Here is a 17261-nt window from a genome sequence, read left to right on the forward strand (position 1 = left end):
TCATTACTGTCCATGCTAGTTGAATCTGATTGGTGTTCAAAACACCTAGAAGACATCAGTGGAGGAAATTTGCTCTCAAAGGCTATATAGTAGGCTTTGCTCGGATGAGACAGTGTTTATATTCTTAAGGGCTAGAAACATGCCTTTAAGTAGAAGTCCCCAAGATTCTCAACAGATTTCCATGTCTGCAGTTAGAATTCAGATTTTGTACTTTTCCTGTCTTTCTAGATAATTGTGGCATATTCTCTATCTCCCCAATCCACTGTCAAGGTAAAACTATTATTGTGCTGTTTTTTCTGGCTATCACAGTTCTTAATAGAGTTCTGGCACAAGATTGCTCAAGGATCACAGCAAAGTGAAAGTGACAAAGAAATGCTGCCTTGGGAGAGATCCACATATATCAGGACCTCTATGGATTCTGTTAATCTCTCACCGTAATGACATCCCCGGCACGGATGTTGAGAGCAGTTGGATCATGGAGGTTCCAGAAATCCTTCAAAGCTCGGACTTTCAGGATTCCTGATGCCTCTGAAGACAAAGGGTAGAGGGAAGAGACCAGGAGGGGGTCAGAGAAGGCAAGGTGTGGGCAGGGAATTCAGGGAGGAGGAGATGATGATAATGTTACTCACTCTGCACAATTCTTCCAACGCCCCACAGCTTGCCCACTTGTTCTTTGCAAACAACCGGTTTTCTTCTCATTCCCAACCCTCCCCATCGGCTTTAACTTGTGATGTCTCCCAGAACTAGCTTATGACCTGCTCACCTCGTAGCAGCTGTTTGATGTCCTTGCTCGCATGTGAAGTGGTGAACTGGTTCACAATGTCCAGAGCGGTCTGGTTGTAGGTATTGCGGATGTTGACATCGATGCCCCCCTAGAAAAGAGCAAGCTTTCTTGGTCTGACCTGGGTTTCACAATACAAAGCAATTGGCTTGACTGAAGCCAATACTGGATAATGATTAGCTGTTAGCTTCTTACACCATAACTCTTGAAAGCCAGGGATTTTACTATCCAGGGGTTGCCTTCCCATTCTTCCCTTATTCAGTGCAAGGACCTTGAATCTATGAGGTCTTGGGTTTGCTTTCAGCCTGTTTCCCAAAAGAATGCACATGACTCCTTCACAGGGGAGCGTTGTGTGTCTCTGTGTGTGTGTGTGTCAGGAGAAACCACAAGTCACTTCTGGTGTGAGAGAATTGGCTATCTGTAAGGACGTTGCCCAGGGGATGCCTAGATGTTTGATGTTTTACCATCCTTGTGGAAGACTTCTCTCATGTCCCTGCATGGGGAGCTGGAGCTGACAGGGATCTCAACTCACTCTCCCTGGATTCAAACTGCTGACCTATTGGTCAGCAAACCTGCCGGCACAAGGGTTTAAACCATTGCACCACAGGGGAGCTGTCAATAGGAATCAGAGAAAACTGCAGAGCACTGAATACTTTAAAACTGCAGATATTGTGTTTCCTACAGCTGTTTGACAACCAGTTACTTCCCAAGCTCACATACAGGAAGGAAGTTGCAAGGGCACTCTGGCAAATCTAGTTCATGATAATGGGCACACTGCCTATGCCACCAACTAGCTGTGCCTTTGGCAAAAGTAGCAAGAAGCCAAAACCATGGAAGGAGGCATACAGAGTTTTTTCCAAGTTTGGGAAGTGAAATATACAACTCAAAAGATGCTGAATTCAGTGCATTATCACTGAATGAATGAGGACAGTTATGCTCATATAAGCTAACACACGAGACAGAGAAAGAGAAGGAGAAACTTCTGTTCTTTGCTTCCATTTTGCTTTCCCCTTCTACCTCAACTTCAAGGTCTGGGGCCCTTCACCAAGCGACCATTCTTAATCCAATGTTAGACTCACTTGTAGCAGCAGGCGCACCACTTCGGTCTTCCCATACAGGGCTGCCTCATGCAAAGCAGTACCTGTCTTTGTTTGTTTGTTGATCTCAATACCAGCTTTCAGAAGTTGCCTGTGAAGACAGGAACATACAAGGAATGGATCAAATTCCTATGACCTAGATCACAAAACTGTGGTGCATACTATATCTATGCAGAGTGGAACAGGAAGGGTGGAGTGGCAGAGAAGATAATACACATAGGGACAAAAAGGACTAGTGGCACTACCAGTGCTGTAAGGGGTACACTGTGAATATATAGTTAAATTGCTCATGTTTTGTGATCTAGGTGAGAGGAATTTGATAATAGTGATAATCCTGCAAGGACTTGACTTGTTCATAACCATTTAACTGATAGTAAATGCACTGAATCCTGTCTGAATCTGGAAGGTAAGCAGTCAGTCCTGGTAAGTACTTGGATGGGAGACTGACAATAAAGGATATTATAGCCTTTATTTCAGAGGAAGAAACTGACAAAATCACCTCTGAATATCCCTTGTCTAAAAAAATCTTACAAGATTCATGGGGTTGACAGGGGACTTCAAGGTACATATACTCATAATTCTACTACTGAAACATCCAGAAGTCAGTTTGTAATTGTTTTCCTTGGAATACTTGAGGGAGAGTGATGATTTGAAACTTCCCTTAAAAATGCTTGTTTACAATTTCACCTGATGTTTCACTCCTATCTCTCCAGATCTTGCTCAGATGTTGGATTCTGTGTCAAAATCCCAGAAGCTAACAGAGCTGGGCTACTGTTTGTGGCTGGAGATTTCTCCCTGTATTAGCAGTATACCCAAAGGAGCTACCTGATGATCTCCTTGTGTCCATTCTTGGCTGCCAAGTGTAGAGGAGTGGTGTAGTTAGGGTCGCTTGTGTCCTTAGATTGTCCCTCAAGCAGAGCCACACACATGTGGCTGTTCAGGAGCAGCTGGGCCACCTGAAAGGGACAAAGAATGGGAGGAAGTTAATGGAAAGAACAGCCACTATAACCTCTTGGAAATGTTAATGGTGACATCATCTTCTGCTTAAGTCTCCTACATTACTACTATTTGAATTCTGGGACATCTGTGTTAGCCATGCAACAAAATAAAACAACATCCAATGAAGAGAGTTGGCTTTTGTGCATTCAAAATGCACAAAATACATCATTCTAGCTTTCAACACTCCACTGGCTTCTTCATCAGGAAAAAGATATTTAAAATCTTACAAATGAAAAGAAAGGCAACAGTGTTGGAGTCACAGGTCTAGATTTTGTATCAGATGTTGTTTCTGTTGTTGAAATTGGTCGATACAGGCGGAGAGCATTCCCATTTGGCCATGGGGGAATGAGACAAAGAACAGTAAAATTTAAACTCCACAGGCAGAGAATTTTGTAGTTTGCCTCAAAATATTTCATGCTCATTTGCTAGTCTGCTTCTGAAATTTGGCAGCTGGGGGGCAGTGCAGCCCAGAATGGGTTGTGGGAGAGCACAAAATTGGCTCTTGGGTCCTCTGAAGTTGCCTGCCTGATCAAGACCTGCAAGGGAAAGAAGTGTTGGAATGGAGAGTCCTGCCCCATTCCAACATGGCAGAAACGGAAGGGAGGGAAGGGACACCTGCTGCCCCCTTGCCTTGCCGCAGAGCTCTTAAAGAGGCAGAATTCCAGTGTCTTTGGAAATAAAGTCATCCTAGTTTTCAGCATCCTCACAATTCTCCCTTTTTTCTAGGCTGCACCTGCCAAGTTCCTTCATTCTTTGTTACTTCTTTTCCCCAAAGAGGCTAATGAGAGGCGTTCTGGGAAAGGCCATCATGGTAGAAAATTATTTCTCCTGCAAGTGCCTTTTTCTGTTCCGCTGAGATACTTTGATCATGACTTGGTCTCCACATCTACCTACATAGACTACAGTCTGTATCCAAAGGCTCTTGGTGTGTTATTTTGTACCCCAATCATTCCATATATTTATTATGCTACATATAGGCTATTTGTTATGAAAACTGATATTCACGCCACCTGCTTATTTGGGAGTAGAAAAGGGCATTGCCATTCCATCTCCTCTCTTTGATGCAGTCTATCAGGTTCATATCCCTCAAACTGTGTACATTAGTTGTCTTTCCCTTTAGTTTGTGGGGGAGGGTTCCCACCCCACCCACTGCCCAGGAATCCCGAGCATCCTCCTGCACCTGTCCCTGAATAGTGGAGACAGGAATCCATGGACAGCTCACAGCTTTGGCAGGTTGGAATCCCAGGCCTCCTATCCCAGCTGGCCTTGGTTTTGCCCTCCACTGTCTGAAGAGATTATTAGGGATCAGGCACTGTCTGGTTTCTGATGGCAAGAGTGGGAAGAGACCCGATGCAAGTCCTGTCAGCACTGGAGGGGCAACTGAGATGCATCCTTAGTGTTGCATTTTTTCCAGAGTCAAGTCAAGGCCTGACCCAAGATGGGTGGGGGGAATTTGAAAAAGAGGACTAGGCTTCTGTTCCTTCAACACTGAGAAAGGCCAAATTTCATCACATGCTCCACTACCAATAAACCATCATCATTAAATATAGGAGATGTCTGTCCTCTTTTCCCGTGGCTACTATAGTCAGGATGCCATTGCCACTCTACCATGCCCACTTGCGTGGGATATATGAAGAATGTAAAATACTGTTCAACCCTATCACATAGCCTAAAGTATTATTTATTTATTTATTTAAAAGTTTTCTATACCGATCTTCTCACCTCCAGGAGGGACTCAGATCCGGTTCACAACATGTGTTCATATACAAAATACAAACCACACAATGCATTATCATTAGACGTTAAAAACATATTACAATACAACATCGTCATCATCACAATTACACAGCCAAGTCGTCAAAAACATTCATGGTCATAATTCACAGTTAATCATAAAGTAGTGTGAAGTTGGCTCAGAAAAGGTTCACAAGGTAGAAAAAAAGAGGAACATTATAATAAACCATTCATGCAAATATGTTGGGCTTCCTGCCATGCCGGAGCACTTTTTTGTGGTGATCGTATAGGTAAAATATTAACTAGGTCTATGGTAGAATACTTTGCTTTGAGTAGCTTGTTACAGGTAGTAGCTAGAGACACTTTTGCTCACCTTCAGCCTCCCAAACTCACAAGCCAGGTCCAGAGGGGTTTTCTTTGCCTTGTTGATAAGGCATGGGTTGGACTGGTGCTGAAGGAGCATCTCCGACTATAAGAGTATGGGGAGGAACATGGAAAGAACAATGTGAAACTAGGAAAACTGCCAGTGAGTTGTGATAATGGACATCTTATCTCCCTGGGATCTGTGAAAAGTCGGCTCAAAACCCTTCTGTGACAGAGATCCTGCTCAGTGCTCGCAGTAATACACAGTCAGTATGTGTATTCTGATGCTGCTCCTCTCACAGAGGGCTCATATAATCCAAATTAGTAACATTTAAAAATTATCCAATCTTTCCATAAGAATCTTCAATTCTTTTTAATTCAGAACAATCGAAATATCATATCATGTTGGTTTCATCTACTTCCCTGGAGTCTCTTTGGCGACATTCCCGGTCCTTGCAAAGAGAAAGGAACACCTGATTCACATAATGGGACTCTTGGAAAAGATGCACATTTCTCAAATTCATAAGGACAGTGCACATTTCTCAAATTTGAATAGCTAGTGATTTTTGTACTGGTATTAAAAAAAATTCAGCTTCCCTTTCTAAAGAAAAATAAGGTATGAGGCCACACTAGAGTTCAGAGACACTTGTAAACATGTGGGCAATTGAGCAATAAAGGCTAAGGCTCAAAGTAGTTTCCACATACTTGGAACATCTTCCAAGATACGTATTTGTCAAAGCATGTACTTTTCCTCATCCACACATCTTGTATTTAGCATGTTTTGATTTCTGATAAGTCATCAGAAGGCAAGCATAGGTTTAATTTGCAACCCTTATTGTGGAGGCATGTTTCTTTGAGGAAATCTTTTTGTGGGAGGAAAAATGGGTTAATTGGTGTGAATACATCCCCCCCCTTAAGATTTAGTTTGATTGTCAGAAATGAAGAGCAATATATAACAACATTTGAGGCTGTTTGGAGTCCTTAATGCTATTGTGGATTTCTTTGGGTTTTTTCCACTAGTTAATCCCTGTTCCTTTGCCCTAATGAAATTTAACAACTCTCCAGAGTTGAAGTCATCAGCATTTAGATATTAGTTTCTTTGTGTCCATATTTTATTTAATAAAGCAACATTTTCTCAGCTCTGGGAATGAGCTCAGCTCAGGTTAAAATGTTGTGCAAATTCATATTGCTTTTCAGACAAAGCTGACCTTTGCAATTTTCTTTTATTTCTTACTTCCCACCATAAGAATTTCCCCCTTTTTTCCCCTCCTGAAAGGGAGGTAAAACTCAGGTACTGAAAGTCATTTCTGATAACTTCCCATCACTGTTTCACAGCTGCATCCATGCTTTTGTATTGGGGAAGGTCTCAATCTTCATTCATGCAGTAGTACTATACCGAAATTTACAGTTAGTATATGGATCATTGTTTGGCAATGAGAAATTGATGGGAGCTGGGGAGGAGGACAGATAAATTGGTGTGAACAGTTAAGACTAGATATGGAATTCTCTTTCTCCTTCCTACCACTTACCACTTCATAGTGGCCATACTGTGCAGAAAGGTGCAGTGGGATCTGTCCATCCAGTGATGCCATGTTGACTGAAGCAGCAGCCCGTAGCAGCAGGCGAACTGGTTCCACCTTCCCTTGCCAGGCAGCATAGTGTAATGGCCGCATTCCTGGAGGAAGATAACATCCAGAGAGTAAAGACTAGGGTCTAAATTAGAGAAGTGGGCATACTCTGGAAATTGGAAGTCTGCATGGCTGTCTCTAGAATTCTGCAAGGCCACCCAATGAAATGTTGGGCTGCAAAGAGTGGTGATGTTCACCATCAGGGGCTTTTCCAAGGTTTCCGATTGCTTTAGGACTGCCCTTTAAAACAGCCTTGTAAGAGTATCTGGTTTTGAACTGGAGGAGAGTACTGGTGGAGTTGAAAAATTACCTTTTTTTGGCTGGAAATTTCTGTTCCTGGGAGCTTTTGAGAAGATTTGTGTAGGATCCCAATGAAGCCCAAGGAACGCATTATTCCCACTCCTGCATCTGCTATTCCTAACTATAGCAGCCCATTAAATCAGTGGCAATTTGAATTGTAAACATTTAGGTAAATTCCATGCATTCAGTAGGTCTACTCTAGTTGGCCACATCAATTTCAATCGTATTCCGAGAAGAGTGCTTAAAATTGGAAGCCCAGAGACAGAGCAGAACACTTACCATTGACATCCTTAATATCCACAGTGGCTTGTGCCTCCAGTAGCAGGGAGATAAGATCCAGGCTCCCAACCAAGGCTGCATGGTGTAGTGCTGAAAACCTGAGAACCAGAGAGTAAAAAGTATCCTTGATGTATCACCTTAATTTACAAGCCGGTCTACCCAGTGAGAACCATAGTCACCACTTTTAGAATCAGATTCTGGCAACTAATGACGTTATTAGTGTGATGTCAACCAGTGTATTAATTCATACTATTGCCTCCATTGGCCTTCTTCCATATCAGACCATACCCCAATATTGTAGATAAAATACTAAACATTTTGACAAAGCAAAGGGAAAAAACAACCAGAAGCAACAATAGTTATTTTGATATCACTCCCTCAGGGTGTGTCATCTAGTGTGGTTCACACCCTCTCAGTGATGCTACTGGTGGAGACATACAACAGGGGCACCAATGCTCTCAATAGATTACTTGCACCCCTCATGTGGAGACTGCTTTCTCTCCTCTCCAACTATATGGTCAAGAAGAGCACCAGTCTTTTCTTCTCATCCACTTGGACATTTTTGGAGAGAAAACTGAAATAAGGTTTGGCGTAATTGTGGCTTTTTTCAACACACAAATCTCTTAACATAGTGGGTTGTGTACCGGAGTCAGAACAGTCTCATAACTGAAAAAATGAACTCCGTGATATCTCCTTCATTTCAGATTGCCATGGTTCATCATTTTGTTCATAGAAATAAAGGTAAACTAGATTCACCTTATTCCAGTGTTTCTCAACCTGTGGGTCCCCAGATGTTTTGGCCTTCATCTCCCATAAATCCTAATAGCTGGTAAAGTGGCTGGGATTTCTGGGAGTTGTAGGCCAAAACACCTGAGGACCCACAGGTTGAGAACCACTGTGTTATTCAAATGTTGGTCTTTGGAAACATGGGGGTGACCATGCCGCCCCCAGTGATATAAATGGTTGAGTGAAGAAATTATCATGTCATAACATGATAATAATAAAATAACTTTATTTTTGTATCCCTCCTCCATCTGCTCAAAAGGACTTGGGGTGGCTTACATGGGGCCATGCCATGGCCCAACAATAGTTAAAACGTAACACGTTAAAATGTAAAACAATATAAAATAAAACAACAACATTATAGCAAAATATAAAACAATGATCAACCAACAACCAATAGCAAAATTCAATGTCTCGTCATGGTTGGGCGGATCATTTTCTTTTCCTCATGTGCCCAAGAACTTTAGTTTCATCAAGGAATAAAATGAAATAACTCCGAATGTTTTTTTTTACACTTCATACTCCATTAAATGGAAAAGATCTGCCCAGAATGAGGTCTATCTTCAGCATGAGGGGAAAAGGAAAAATTGACAAGATCTAACAAGGCTAGTTCACTGCCCATTTAAAGACTGTTCGGGTAGTGTCTCATTACAAGGTACCAAACTAGAAGTGTGATTTTTTTTGCTTCCTTTCTTAAGTTGACACTTTTGTGAAAAGCTGCCCTTTTTCATCATCTTCTCAAGAATATTCCACTTAGGTACCTGTTCATATGGTTGACAAAGAGAATAAGAGTGATCAAACCAAGAAGCTGGCTAACCTTTCCTGTTTTAAATTATGTTAGCTTCTTAGGGCCCTTTCACACTACACAGATACATCACTTTGATTCCACTTTAACTGCCATAGCAACATCCCATTAAACCCTTTGGGGCACCAGAAGAAGAGCTCCCTGGCCGATTATGTGAAAGGGCCCTCCCTCCATTGTCAATCAAAAGATTTTATGGGATGTTACCATGGCAATTAAAGAGGAATCTGAGGGATATAAATGTGTAGTATGACAGGACCCTGAGTCATACAAAGCATTCTGTTTCATGAAACATAGTGTGTATAATTCAAACTTTATGGAATTTTACTACCAACTGCAATCAGCTGACTGATAGATTGTTGCTTGTATATTTCCAGATTGGTTAGATCAACTTGAACAAAGCTACAGTGTCGGTTTTATAGTATCCTAGGAATCATAGTCCCTTTGAATTGATAGACATCTGCTGGGCTATCCAGAGCTGTCATTTTCCAAAATAATGGTGATCCCTTTAAAATGCATTGCATAAAAGAAGTGACATCTGGCAACTTCAGTTCCTTGAAAACCATTGCTTTTTACAGGTTTCCAGCAATGGTCAGGCAAATCCAAAATGCTTAATGACACATGTCCAATTCCTGTCTTTCCCAGAAAACCGGCTGGTCCAGAGATGGATTCCCCCCACCCTTTGGAGACCTAATTACGGTATGCACCAGGCAAGACAATTCTGTAGCCATGGCTGGGGAGGACATGGAATGATCTCCTTTTGTGTTTAATATTGGTCTTTGCCATTCTTTCCATGTTGCACCTTGACTTGCCCATTCTCAAGCTTGGTATAATCCTTGGACAGAAAGATGCTGAGTGGAACAGAAAAAGCTGTCTACGGGTACAAATGTGTAGCATTCATTATCATTCTCAATACGTAATAGCAGATTTTCTATTCAGTACACCATTCACTGTGCCTTAAAAAAAAGAATAAATGTATCTATTTATGTATAATCTACCTATTATTTACAGTATTTATATATACTTCTTTATTTACAGTATTTATATACCGCCTTTCTCACCCCATCTACCTATTATTATTATTATTATACATGATTTTAATAAATGTTTTAAAGTTTGATATCTTTTAATGATTGTTTTTATATGTTTATTTTATTATGTATGTATGTTTACATGGAACCAAATTGTTGACTATATATGAAAGCCACCTTGACTCCCCTATGAGTTTGAGAAAGGCAGGGTATAAATAGGGTAAATAAATAAATAAAAATATTATTACCTTTATTTATACCTTGCTCTCCCCCCCCCCCCATGAGGACTCAAGGCTGCTAATAATCCCACACTTTAGTCATAGTTTAAAAGTGCAATACAATTAAAAAAACACAATTAAATAATAGTGTGGATTAAAGTAAAAAATAGATTAAAAATACAATAAATACACTTAAAACAGCATTCAAAATTACCTACCTACCACCTCTCTTCCTTTCCTCATAACTGGGACTCTCCCTACTACTATCAATTTATTCACTCATTCCTATCACCAAAACTGGTGGTTCAAGGTGGATAACCAATATTAAAATATCATGGGATGCATCTACGTTGTTGGATGAATGCCGTTTGACATCATTTCAACTGCCATGCCCCAATGCTATGGAATCCTAGCAGTTGTAGTTTAGCAAGGCATCTGCCCACTTTGATAGAGAAGGCTAGAGACCTTGTGAAACTACAACTCCCAGGATTCCATGGCACTGCGTTCAAGTGGTTCCACACTGCATTCATTCCACAGTGTAGATGCACCTATGCTGTTCTTTAAAACAGCACAACAAAACTCTTTGGCTCTGCTCCTCAAAACATGCTAGGGGAGTGTGAGTGGTACTTCCAATTTCTCTTTAGGAAAAAACAAACCGTGAGATGTCCCATAAGCAGTTCTAAGAACCAGCAGACTGTGTTATTATTAGCTGAAGGGGCACTGGAAGGGGAAGGAGGGTGTTGGATGGTTTTTTTGGATGGTAACACAATAGTTAGACAGCAAAACTAACCCTGTGGTGGTCTCTGGCCTGGGGACAAATGACAGCTTATTGGGGGGCAAGTAGTGTATCTCCTCCCCAGCCCCACCCCTCTCGTCTTGCTCTGACTTTGGCAGTCTCTCCCAGCACGCCTTTCCTACTGTCCGAGTCTGCGAGGCCACTGGGAATGAATAGACCTTGTGTCTCTGGTCTGTGAAAGAGGCTTGTTTATCCAGTCTCCCTGCACACCCCCCCCCCCCCCCCGTCCCGAAACGGCCAGCTCCTGCCTTCTTCTTGCTCAGTACTAATTTCATCCATTCACACACAGACAGGGCCAGAGCTGCTGAGAACTAAAGCTTTTCAGCCTCAGAGGAGGGCTTGGAGTCACCAAAGCACAAACATTGTCCATAGTGAGGCTCCCAGTGTGTAGAGAGCACCTTTGCAGTAGCCATGGCTGGATTTAGGCATAAACTAAGAAAGATACAGTCTAGACCCTGGGACTATACTATCATTAATACTGTAAATTGGAGGTTTTATTTAACTGTTAGAATTATACACTTTGGGTGGAAGGAAATGCTATAGGGTTTGCTTTAAACATGAACTAGTTTCAGGCTGCAGAGGTCTTAATCCAGCCCTCTTGTAGCCCATTGTAAACTGTGTACTATGTGTAGTTTAGTGAGAGTTTAATAGCAACCATGCCAAGGCAAAGTGTAATGTTTAATGAGAGAAGTGGATAAGGCAGCTATGCCAAGGCAAATGTAAATAATACCAAGTTTATGAAGACAGTGCTCACAGGGGAAGTCTTTTCCTGAGCCACAGACGTCCAGCTAGCCGTCAACTCACGCTGTGTTTTTGCTGCAGGCTGGATGCTCCAATTATCCCCACAGTAACTTCTCTATGGGAACAAGGAGACTTCTGGAGCCAAGAGATTGGTCCAAGGCTCTAGAAAGGCACCATGCCCACCCAAGAAGCAGGTCCAAAGAATAGGGTCGAATAGTGGACAGACCCTGTTTAGCAGGGCTAGGTGGCACAGGTGGGTCCCTGTGCACAAACAGGCAGCCTGCCAACGCCTGGGGAAATGTTTTGCATGGCGTTCAAAGCAACAAATGGAAGCTTTCTGTCCTGCAGAGATGCAGCCAAACTTTTGGGAGTCTTATCATGCCATTCTTTCTGTCTATACTCTTGTATAGCACAGGCAGAAATTCAACAATGTCTCACTTCATCCTCATACAGATGTGACATTTTTTGTGCCAAAGAAAAACAATAATTTGGGACCAAGCTTTTGGATAGCAAGCTCCCAGGGCAATAAGAGAATAAGGAATAGCGATATGACAAATGGAATGGCCATGGACCATGATTTTGGATGAAGTGATTTTAATAATAGGTTTTAAATTGTGTTGTTTAATGTTTTTAGTTTGAATGTAACTGATTATTTTATCGTATATTTGTTTATAGCATCGAATCGCTGCAAGGCTGCTCTGGGTCCCCTTTGGGGTGAGGAAGACGGGATATAAATGAAATAAATAAATAAATAAATAGGGCCTTCACAGTCGAAACTGTCTTGTGTATATTGAGGGATAAGCATACAAATTCACATACATTCTAGTTCCTGGTCGTGACACAGCAAAATATAGAAAAGTTTAAAAAAAGTGTGAATGATACTTCTGTAAGGCACTATATACAGTATACTGCTATGCCTTGGATCTGAATATAAACCCCAGTGATTCTGGTCATGAAACCCTTTGGCAATACATTTCCAGAGAATCTGATCGTTATATCACTCTGGTCAGGGCTTCTGGAAGCTGTATTCTAAGCAGGTCTGGGGACAAAAGTTTGGGAAACAATGCTTTGGTGTCTCCGGGTTTAGTAGACATTTAGCTACTTGCTCTGGCTTTTCCTCTACAATTGGATGTCCTTATTTCTACCCAGTTCATTTACATTTTGCCCATTCCAGATCTCTTGAAGTGAGTGTGGGTGGAAACTTCAGAACAGAAGAATCTGAAAAAATCCTGGACTATTTTCATTTTGGAATCCAATGTACTCTCTGTCTATTCAGTTAGGTCTAAAGTTTGAAAAATCCACATTCACTTTAACAGCCATCCCCAAAATTGTGGGAGTTTGGAGCAATACGCCTGAAAATAATTGGTTTGGGGAGGCTGCTGTGAAGGAGACAGGAGACTTTTTGCTGCATGTTTATATAAGAATTGGGGGTGGGGGACTGTTGTATCAGTGTTATAGGAACAGAAATATAGGAATGCTATACTGCTGCTTAAGTAGCATTAGCTAAATTTTAATGCAGGCTATGACCTTAATCCACAGTGATTGCTTGTCAGTGTTCTGGGAAGCTATTGTATTTTTCCAAGAGTGGGGTTAGAAGATAACATTTTCCTCAGCAAGTAAGGAGTCATTGCCCCTATGAATGTTGCTGCAGTCCTCAAATCACCTTATTCATGCAATCTCTACTTCAGCCTTTCCCCAACTTGAGGCCATTCAGATGTTTTGTGCAATGACTCTCATCCTGTATCATTAGCAGGTTGTGATAGCAGATCCAGCCCAACACATCCAGATGCTACTAACTTTACTCTGTTATTTGAACAAATCATATATCTAGCAATGCACTAAAGAGTGGGCTTTAATATTTTTTTTCTAACTTGAGGTAAATGGCCCAGGGTCACACAATGAGATGCTTAGCTTGTTGTCAGATACAGAAGGCAGGAAGGAATGGAGGAACTGAAAAATCTTTATCCTCTGTTGAGCAACATGTTCAACAGAAGATCGCCTCTGGGCTGAGAGGGGCGGTATATAAATATAGTAAATAAATACATAAATTCATTGTTCTCTCCAACTCACCAACACTTTTTTCATTTTTAATCAGATTATTACATACCCATCCACATCTTGGTAGTTGACATTCAGTCGTTTAGTCGATCCCAAGAGTTCTAGAGAAAAAGAAGAAGAGAAGGGGAAGAAATGTGTCAGTACAGGATACTGATAAAGAGAATCGTCTGTGCTGGGTTTCATCCCCAGACTGCACAAGTCTTTGTTTCATCAAGTTTCTAGTCCTCAATGAGTAGCTAGGCTGGAGACAGGGCCAAGCTCCAGGATTCCTTTCCCCACATTCCTGAAACATGTTTTTAAAAAGACTTTGCCTTTGTTTTTACTGCTAGCCTCTGACCCTCTCCCCGCTTTGATGCATAGTAATGGAAATCTGTGAGGGAACTTCCTTTTAAAGTTTGAATTGCCCTGGGAAGGCAATGCGGTCTCCACCATGTTAGTTCTTCTGCTTTCTATTCCCTGTGAGGACGAATTTTGTCTCTTTGTAGGCAAAATTTAGCCGCATGGACTTTTTTCACCTTTTACCTTCTTTAGAAAATGAGATTTAGAAAGTTAGTTAGTTCCAAGACTTTTTTAACAAGAATGTATTTCTTTTTTACTTTAATAAATCCCTTGAACCTAAAGATTGATTGTGCAATCCTTAGCCATCCTAATGGTTAAAAGGCTATTCCTGCTCACCACGCGTAGGTTTCTGCTGGTTATAGAATCACAGAGTTGAAAGAGACCTCGGGGTCCATCCAGTCCAACCCCCTGCTAAGAAGCAGGAAAATTGCATTCAGAGCACCCCTGACAGATGGCCATGGAATTTACTCCCAATACTCTGCTATATTTTGGTAGAATTGGTAATTACCCATCGTTTCTGAGTCTTACAGCTCAGATTTCCTAACAGTCTTATAGTTGAATATATATTTCAAACAAAACTTTAGCAATGTTTGCAACAAAAATCTGCAACTTTCTATTTTATTTTCATATATAATTCTTATTCCAATTTTAGGGGGGGGGGGGAACCCTACTCTATCTACCACTACTAATAAATAAAGCAAAAAGCAATTGTAGTGAAATCTACCTTTTAGGCGACCAGGCCGAAGCCTGAGTATCAGTAGCTGTCATCTTGAAAGACAGGCAGAAGCAGGAGGAGGAGTCAAGCCGACTCCTGATTGGTCAGAGCAATTAGGGGAGGAGTCGGTTGAGAGAGGGAAAGAGGCTGTCAGCTTTTGACAGGGAGAGAAGTATCTTGACATCAGACACAGAAGGAAGGGATTTTTAGGAGAGGAAGCTAAATAGGAGTCTGACAGGGAAAGAAAGCTTTAAAGTGAGCCTTAAGGATAGGGAATAAGTAGCAGACAAGGGCTAGGGTTACTGTATTGAGAGGATCAGTAACAGAAAGACTTGTCTTCTTAGACTTAGGAGAAGTTTAAGAGAGCTTATTGCCCTGTGTGTGAGACAGATAGGAGTCTGTTCTCTAAGTGATACTGTTTCTAAGAATAGAACAGTGTGTTTAAGGCAACTCACAGTTTTAAAAGCTTTATTGTCAGAAGAACCTACTGTTTAACCCAACTAAGTCTCTACAACTGAATTACGCTTCTGTACCACTCATTCTATGAGTAGATATTTGTTTAAAGTTCAATAAACCTATTCTAGTTCACTTTTAACTGGTGTCAGCTTCAGTCTGTCAATCTCCTCAGAACTAAGTCAAGTCAATAATAGAAGTCTCTTTAAAGTCCGGTCAGCCGGTGAAGAAGCAATAGAAGAACTAAGGGCAAACACACCTTACCTACAACATATTCACACTTTTGGTTCCTCAGACCAATAAAACTGAGGTGGTGGCAGTCATACCTACCAATAACATCGGTCATTGATATATTCTACCTATGGTCAGCTGCTAATTACGTTACAGCAATTCAGTATCATACCATAATAATTTTCACACCAATAACTAAATTTCTGTATTTCTGTATTAATAATAACAATAATAAAACTTTATTTATACCCCGCCACCATCTCCTCAAAAATACATAAAAGTTTAAGTCAAGCCCTCCAACTCCAAAACTGAAATCTACAGAACTCTTAAATGATCTTTATTCTGACTAAAACAAAAGATCTTTCCATACACATCAATCTTCAAATCCCGTGAGCACAATCCTTCCTTTTTTTGTATATATAAATCAAAAACATCTCTCAATCCTTCAGAAATTGGCTCAATGACCTTTCTCTAAGTAAATTCGATAATTTGCCTGCAATTTTCTGTTCTATGAAGACTTTGTGTGAAAACACTCTGACCACAACTACTAGGTGGTTCCAAGTTGGAAAACTAGATTCACATTTACAATAGAAATGAGATCTGGAAAGTGTTTCCTGACAGGAGTCTGGACTAAAAACATTTAATCACTCTTTGCATGAAATAGGACCAAGATTCAAGTGACATTGATCATAAAGGTTGGATTAGATATTGGGATAGTGGAAAAGAAGCATGTTCCCTATTTCTCTCTCTCTTTCTACATCCATAAAGCTCTATTTTTGTCATTTTTTCCCTCTACATTCCTTGACTTTGCCGGAAAAATCAGGTTTAGTTCCCCATGAATGATAAGAAATCCAACCAGGAGCTCCAAGTATTGTTGCCTAAATTTCTTTTGTGCACCATTGGGCCATCACTCAAGATCATCAGATTAAAGTGGTCATTCACAAAGGAGAAAATACAATAAATAAATGAATCAAGACAAAAGGAATGGATTTGAATAAAATTTGCATAAACTCAGTTATCTGTACAATAGCACCGGGATTGTGGCGCAGCTGGCTGAGTGTCAGCTGCATTAAGATCACTCTGTCCAAAAGGTCATGAGTTCGAAGCCAGCCCGGGCTGGAGTGGGTGTCCAGCCATTGTGTAGCCCGTTGTCGACCTTTGAAACCCGAAAGACAGTTGCATCTGTCAAGTAGGAAAATAAGGTACCATCTTGTGTGGGAGGCTAAATTTAACTAATTTATGAGGCCATAAAGAAAGAAGACTCCGGGGAATGTGGAATGCGGAAGAACTTCATCGGTGTCGTTGATGGACGATGAAAAAGCAGCAACTCCCCTGGCGGCCAGAAAAAAAGTTAAATAGCCTTTGTCTGTTAAATGTTGTTTGTCAAACTGGCATTGAATGTTTGCCATATATGTGTTTACTGTAATCCGCCCTGAGTCCCCTGCGGGTGAGAAGGGCGGAATATAAGAACTGTAAATAAATAAATAAATAAATAAATAAATAAATAAATAGCTTGCTTAGAAATAATGAGTGCAATTTAAATACATTTGCCATAAGCAGAGAAGACTGTGACCAGCTAACTGGAGTGCCGGATGCTCAATCTGCTGTCCAGGTGTTAACCATTGCTGATGGGCAACCAAAGGGCAACTCCGAATTCCCTGCTGTTGTTTCAACTAGACTTAGATGGGAAAACCCTTTAGGCATCTTATACAAAGGCATTCACGTGGCCATCCTAAATCACACTAACCTTGCAGTGCACAGGAAAGTGTTTGACCCATCTTTTCAGTTTTGTCCTCCTCCTTGTCCTTTCTCCAGCTTCTTCATCTTTGCCTTTCACACACCGTCTCCACACGTATCAACTTCCAACTAGCTTCATTTTTATCCTGTCCCTTCCCCATCACAACTTCTGCTAA

At 41.1% G+C, this 17261-nt stretch overlaps 1 protein-coding gene across 4 annotated transcripts in view; it reads right to left on the reverse strand.

The window, feature by feature from the left end:
* The window catches only part of CASKIN2 (CASK interacting protein 2), a 123901-nt gene that overhangs the window by 24717 nt on the left and 81923 nt on the right, over window positions 1-17261 (reverse strand). For 3 of the 4 annotated variants that reach the window (XM_060764690.2, XM_060764688.2, XM_060764687.2), the window contains exons 3-10: window positions 13660-13711; window positions 7182-7279; window positions 6504-6649; window positions 4985-5080; window positions 2704-2834; window positions 1861-1969; window positions 764-872; window positions 434-528 (exon numbers count right to left, since the gene is read on the reverse strand). In XM_060764690.2, the coding sequence (XP_060620673.2) occupies window positions 434-528; window positions 764-872; window positions 1861-1969; window positions 2704-2834; window positions 4985-5080; window positions 6504-6649; window positions 7182-7279; window positions 13660-13711 (836 nt within the window). The remainder of the gene's footprint in view (window positions 1-433; window positions 529-763; window positions 873-1860; window positions 1970-2703; window positions 2835-4984; window positions 5081-6503; window positions 6650-7181; window positions 7280-13659; window positions 13712-17261) is intronic. The other variant, XM_060764689.2, reaches the window with a different exon arrangement.

This window comes from Anolis sagrei, chromosome 2 (genome assembly GCF_037176765.1).
Source record: "Anolis sagrei isolate rAnoSag1 chromosome 2, rAnoSag1.mat, whole genome shotgun sequence".
Lineage (NCBI taxonomy): Eukaryota > Metazoa > Chordata > Lepidosauria > Squamata > Dactyloidae > Anolis > Anolis sagrei.